The 6794-nt window shown below is 45.4% G+C and overlaps 1 protein-coding gene across 1 annotated transcript in view; it reads right to left on the bottom strand.

The window, feature by feature from the left end:
* Nucleotides 1-5173: 5173 nt before the first annotated feature.
* The window catches only part of LOC109322388 (natural killer cells antigen CD94-like), a 10571-nt gene continuing 8950 nt past the window's right edge, over nucleotides 5174-6794 (bottom strand). Inside the window, exons 5-6 of the mRNA XM_019553470.1 lie at nucleotides 6368-6474; nucleotides 5174-5717 (exon numbers count right to left, since the gene is read on the bottom strand). Coding sequence (XP_019409015.1) covers nucleotides 5555-5717; nucleotides 6368-6474 — 270 coding nt within the window. The 3' untranslated portion in view covers nucleotides 5174-5554. The remainder of the gene's footprint in view (nucleotides 5718-6367; nucleotides 6475-6794) is intronic.

Below are 6794 nucleotides of genomic sequence, written 5' to 3'. Positions count from 1 at the left end.
GAGCGTGATCTGCGTAAGCCCGACTATCAAAAGATCCTGTCCACAACCACATCCAGTCTTTCTGATAGATGCTGGATGGTCTGCTGCTCAGGAGACCACTGTGTACTGCAGTTAGCATAATGGGGAAAAATTAGAGCAGGAAGAACTCAGCTTCCACAATCAGTGCTTTACCCAGGTATACCCCAATCATCTTAAATTAATCCAAGCTGGTTCAGCCCACCGGCTTCTCAGGGGAACATAGAAACTTGCTCAATGTCCCTGGTAGTCCATCAATAAATCAGTTAATCTGAGTACTTCCTGGTAGCCTTGGTTCTTTGACAGTTCATCGGGTAAATCCACTGCCCATGAGCTCTCAGGCAGTCTAGCAAATAATCAGTTTTCAGTGAGTTCCTCAAATAAATCAAATGTGCCTAACAAACTTGGGCAGTCCTCCTACAAGCAACCCAGCAGTAGTGTCGGTAAGTTCCCCAAAAGTGGGTGTCTCCTACGGCCCAGCTCCATACATCAGTCACATCAATTGGTTCTTCCTTTGTTCTCTTAACTGATCAGCCATGCCCCCTGCCTGGCTGGAGCTCATCAACTCTGGAGCTGTACCTTAGGCAAAATAAATAAGGCAATTCCGTCTCCAGGAGTCCTTTCAGCAAATCAGTTAAGGTAATCACTAGTCAGTCAAAACATCAAAGTAATTTAATAAGTCTTGTTAACTTCTATATCAGTCCTTTTAATGAAGCCCTCAGGTCACTCCTGGCAGTCTGACAAGCCTTCCCCGTTGGCTGAGAGAAAAGACAACAAAAGGTTACTTGCATAAATTGTCCTGCAGGCTACCTGGCTCCAAACTTGCATCTCTGGACCCTCCATTGCTGCCGTTTCCCCCATGCTGTGGCCTGAAGTGTCAGGCGCTCCTCTGATCTCCCTGATTGATGAGCTCCTCTCCTCCCCACTCCTGGTGTTGTTGCTAACCATGTTCTCCCTGGAGCACATCTCCATCTGGCAATTCTGTGCCGTTCCATTCTCTTTCACCACTTGCGCTGGACCTCTGAATATTCAACTGGCTCCAGGGTGTCCCCCAATCCAAAGGAAGCAAGATATCACAAAGCAGGGCTTTCATCTTCTCTGTTGCTCTGTCATTGTCATTGTCCCTGCAAGGTTGAGGGAAAATCTCCAGTCATTACTGGGCTCTCATCCAGACCCTTTTTCACTCCTTCACACAGCCCCACTTACATAATCTCAAGAAGAACACGGCATGTCAGACTAGTGATCAAGGGAGAGCTACACTGGTGATGAAGCCAGGCAGGGGCCAGATAGCCACCATAGGGTATCACTGCCATCTCTGTGGTATGAACCTGCCACATTGGGTTTCTAGAAAAGCTGCCATTTCCCTCAGCTGGCCTGTCTATTACAGTTCCTGTGTCAGAGTCTCTATCATCTCTTCCAGAGACTGTACTTGTGTAGAATCCTGGGAGGGGTCTTCAATATTAATTAAAGCAGAGGGTTGTTAGGCCTCCTCAAAATGAACTGGGGAATAAAATTGTGGTGTTGTAAGGCTTTATACCATTGGGTATTGACCTGCAGCCCAGCCCCACCCAAGGTGCCAATATAAATAAATAGGCCAGTCTCAATTATAATTCAGTGAGCAGACTATATTAAAAAGGCAAAAACAATAAACACAAACACTTAACTAGTTACAAATGGACTATATACGTTCACAGGATAGAATAACAGACATAACAGAAATCAATAGAACTGTCTCTCATACGTGCTCACCACAAGGTGGCATGCTGTCAATTACTAGCCCTGGGCCAACAGCACAGTCGAGCTGCTTCTTTAGTTTCCTGTACTCTCCCCAGCGAAGATTTCTATACCTTTCCCCCCACAGGGTACTTGACACTTGACTATAAAAGGATGGAGTTATACATTACCCACTCCTGGGTGGAAACTGGAAAGGCTTGAAGTGGTCTCTGGGCCATATCCAAATGGAAATTGCTCTCTCCACTGAGCAAGGTCTCAGACTCACTAGCTAAGTGTTTCCCAACCTTTTTCACCCCAGGCCCACTTACCTAAATAAAAAAGCACCATGGCACACTGGATGCGGAGCTTGGGGGCAGGGTGGCTTGATCTGGACACTGACAGGGGGAGAGGGGCACGTGGCCACCCAGACGCTAATGGGGAGGGGCGGTGGATGGCCAGCTGGCCATCATTTTGGGTTGGAGCCATGCCCCCTGCCTGGCTGGAGCCACGCCCCTCATCTGACTGTGTTCACAGCAGCAGCAGGCAGGGGACGTGGCTCCAGCCCAAAATGCCACGGAACACTTGGACGTGCCTGATGGCACACCAGTGTGCTGCAGCACACCGGTTGGGTAATGCTGCACTACCTCTAAACATCACATATACACCCACACCAACACTAGCACCCACACTAGCACCAGCACTCACATCTGTACTTGCACCTCTACACAGGACAAATGAATGAACCAACTAACCAACAACCACAACAGCAAAAGCAGCAACCAGGTCCGTATCCACCCTGCATTTAACCAGACAAATTACATCACTCCTGTCAGTCTTTGGATTGACCAATCGCTCAGCTACACAACCTGTCAACCACATGTCAATCATAAGAGAACCACTCAGGAATCTAGGTACATCAGGTAAGCACTGCAACATTTCATGCCAAAGAAGTGTTATGTAACGCTACCAATTGACATGCTTCTATCCAGGGAAGTAGGTCATGGCATCATTAAGGCTGATAGTTCAGTGATTCCAGAATTTTCAAACCTCTAGATGTATGTGTGGCATCTTTATGACTAGGTCGTACCTTAGGAGACAAGACCAGGAACCAGGTGTCAACACCTCACTTTGTGCTTTTCACAGTTCTTCTCTGACTACGGCTAACCTTGTCTCCCTGATCTGCTCTTCTTTTTCTATGTTCCCCTGTAAATTTTGCAGCCTCTCTTTTGTTTCGGCAAGCTGGGATTGATATTGTTCACATTGTGTCCGTAATGCATTGCTCTCATGGACATTGGTGGTCTTTGCGATCAGTTGGTCTAATCTGTCTCTTAGTCGCTTGCCTTCTTTCAAGTAACATGACTTAATCTGTCTTGTTCTGGATAAGGCTCTGCCATTGGTTTGTTTCCACACATTACCTGCCTCTCTTACCTCTTCTGCTTCTTGAAGGGTCTCCATGAACTATATCTCTTTATTGAGCTGTATATTTTTGGCCTCCATGCTTTGTAGTTGGGCCCTCAACACATCACACTTCTCTGTCCTACATTGCACCTCTCTCTCCAGGGAGGGCATCTTGTGCCAAAGCTCATTAATTCTTTGCTGATGCTTATTTACTTATTTCTGCCGGGCTTGTGCCTTGGTGAACTCATATTGCCACATTTGTGCCTCCCCCTCCAGTTGGAAATGTCTTAGTTGCCAATTCTCCAGTTCTACATGCGAGGACCTCCTGACACTCCAATCACCTCTCTAAGACCTCTATGGTGCATTGCTAGTCTTCTGTCTGTTGCACAAGGTTCAGCATCTCAACTGTCTGTGCCGTGCAAACGTCTACTGACCCCAAAGCCAGGGACATCATTTTTTTCTGCCGTGTCCTCAGCTTCTTTTCCCATTCTCAGCTATTTTCTGCCTCAGTGGTGATGAGCTTCTTGAGTGCTGTAGGTCTTTCTGACTCAGCTGCAATCAGTCATCTAACTTCTTTAGATCCCCTTTCTTTCTTCTTGGCTTGCAGATGTTGCACCAGAGTAGCTACATTTGTTCACATTTGAATTTTTCTACGTTTAGCTCCCACTGGAGTAGGGCCCCTCTTTTTCCCACCTCATCTGAATATAGCTGCCAGCTGAACACCTCATACTTTAGTCCCTCTGTGGTCTCTGTCTCTGCCATGGTTCTTTCAATCTTCACTCTTTTGCTCCCTCCCCACTGAGATGAGAGTGCATGTGCCAGACATGGGTCTATATCCCTGTCAGTCCACCCAAAGGCCCCTCCTAGACTATACCCTGGACCCATTCCTCAGGCTTGTCATGGGTATCTTCACTCCTGCAGGGCCTCAATGAGGTTCTTGGCCAATGCACTGTCCCAGGACAGGCACCACCCTATTCTTTCTTCCTGACCTGGAGCTTGTTTTGTGCAAAGTTCACCTCCTGTCTGGTGCCTGCCATGTGGTATAGTACCCATTAGATGTTAATTGAGAAGGGAGGCTACTTATGGCTCATAAGGCTTCTCTACCACAGCTGCTATATATTCATTGTACTGTTGAATCTTCATCCCTTTTCTCTCCCTTCCTTCAGTCTTCTGGGGGTGGTGCCCACTCCCTTACTTCCTTTGAGCACACCGTGGTGTACTGTTCCAGCATCCCACAATTGTAACAAACTTCTGTTAGCCTGTTATGTCTGACCTTTTCATGGGCTCACCTTCATCCTTCACTTTCATCTCTGCTCCCAGAATTTGGTAAGCCTCAAGAGCTGTGGTCTCTGTAGAGCCATTTTTTGGCCTGGGCAAACATGTCCACCAGCCGAACCACTTCCTTAAGTGTGGTAGATTGGTGTGTCCTTCACCCCATTTTGAGTTCCATCCTCAAGGTCACTTAAACTGTTCCAAGGTGATCTGGTCGAGCATTTCCTTTTTTGACCTCTCCTCTAGCCTCAGCCTTTAGGTGTGCACTAATAAAGATTTTCTTGGCCAATACCGATAGCCGATAATTAACTAACCATATTGGCTGATGCCGATCTGGTAACCAATATTTAGTAATAGTGCAAGGCATTTTAAAGTACTGACATAAATAAAACTTCTGTATTGCTTGTTTTACATTTATAGCACATGCTCATACACAAAGATTTTTTGCATTCCTGCTTCTAGAAACATTTTGTAGCAAGATAAAAACAAACATGTATTAACTTTAAAACTTTTACTTTTAAAACGGCAGTTTGCAGTATAAACTTTATACACTTACATAATGATTCATTTGACAGCAAAGTCATTATAAAACTCAATATTCAATTTTCTTTTACAAAAATCACTCCCACAAAGTTAGAAAAAATGGCATATTTATAATAATTTTGGCTTCAAAATAAACCCACGAGAAATGTAGATCAAGATGTAAAAATTACAAAACAAAAAATGTTGAGGTACAGTTTGTAGTACCAGAAGCCACTGTAATAATAATAATAATTTACTTACCGTATTGGTAGAGTAAAAAAACCCTTATATTCACAGCTTCCTCATTTCTTACTCACAGTTTTAGCATAGCAAGTGGGTGAGTGGAAGGTTTTGCTTGACAAAAAGCAACATTTCTGCTGTTTTGTACATCAGTGGGTTCCTTTTTTCATCCACATGTGAAGCTGCACTGAACAGACATTCACTCTCAACACTGCTGCATGTGGCAGAGATAAATTTCTGTACAGCTTCAGCCAAAATGTGAAATCAGTTTTTCCCCTGGCCTAAGTATTTGGAACAACTGGTACTGGCAGTAGCAGAGAAGGTTAAACTGGTGGCAGGGAGGACCTTGAAGCTGTGGATGTGGGCAAGACTTGGATTGGAGCAGGAATATATTCTAGCGGCTTTTCTTCTTTCCTTCTATCAGAGCAGCAGGTTCTGGATGCACAGCCTCCTTCTTGCAAATCCAGGAGAACGGCTCCTCACAAGAAATGCATTTGGCTTCTACTTTAGAGAGGAGCACACAGCACCCTGGGGCTGTCTCTTGGGCTACTGCAAACCTAGGATGGAGAGATATGTATTATTGCCTGCCAGTCCCACCTCCAGTCCTCAGCAGTGCTACTGCTTGTGGGATTAGCTGCTGGGCTGGCATTTGAAGTATGTCACGTCTAAAGCAGTTTGTGAATGAATCTATTGTTCATGAAGCTTAGGTTCAAGCACTGGCAACACTTCAACAGAGTGGATCATCTCGCTGTCACAGCTCTTCCAGCATCTATTTAGAACATACCATTCATGACCTGCAGAACCCCTGGCTCTGCTTGCCCATGGCCCCTTCCCAACAACCCTCTCAATCTGCCTCGCTCCCCCTCTCACAAACCAGAGATTGCACTTTCCTTCCTTTGTCTAGCACTAAGGAATAATAGAAGGAAAAATACTAAAAACCACTGTGGGAAAGAGAGACACCACATACATCAAAGTGCCCCTCATGTGCCTTTCCCCACTGGGGTGTATAGAGAGGATCCTCTCTCTTCTCTGGCCCATCTCTTCCCTATGGCAGACTCTCTCTCTATTGCTGTTTAGGGCCATGTATCTGCACATTTCTCATGGGAGGGCTATGACATAAAGCACCATTATTCAACTGACTGTTTGTGGAAAGTGCACTATTAGCTCAAATAAAAGCAAATCCTTCCTCATGACACAAGGGACTTACAGGTCTTTGGAGAGAGCAGTGCCATCCTCCCACAGCCAGGACTCACTGCCTGCCTGATGAGATAGTCCAATCCATTGGGGAACATGTAATACTGATTTGAAGAACTCCTGAATGGAAACAAAACCATTTCAGTTCAGCTGACTCCACCCCTTTGTACCTTTTCTTCCACTAGTGTGTGTATTTAGAAAGCCACTGTGACTAAGGAGTGTTTTTGTTGAAATTTAGTTATTTTTTCTCCTCTTAGTTCAACTTCAACTCATCTTTCCAAATGAGGGCATTACCTAGGATTACCTTCAGATCCTGTCACTGCTTCTTCTGAGTGAGAGGCAGGATTTGATGTCCAGAGATATGAGATATACTTTCTGGGGTGTTACCTGTCAGCAATGTATTCTTGGGGAACCCTAGCACAGTATGCAGCCTCACTCCC

The sequence above is a fragment of the Crocodylus porosus genome, unplaced genomic scaffold (assembly GCF_001723895.1).
Source record: "Crocodylus porosus isolate Cpor-Errol unplaced genomic scaffold, CroPor_comp1, whole genome shotgun sequence".
NCBI lineage: Eukaryota > Metazoa > Chordata > Crocodylia > Crocodylidae > Crocodylus > Crocodylus porosus.
Note: the sequence above shows the minus strand (reverse complement) of the source record. Positions and strands in the feature narration are given on the sequence as shown.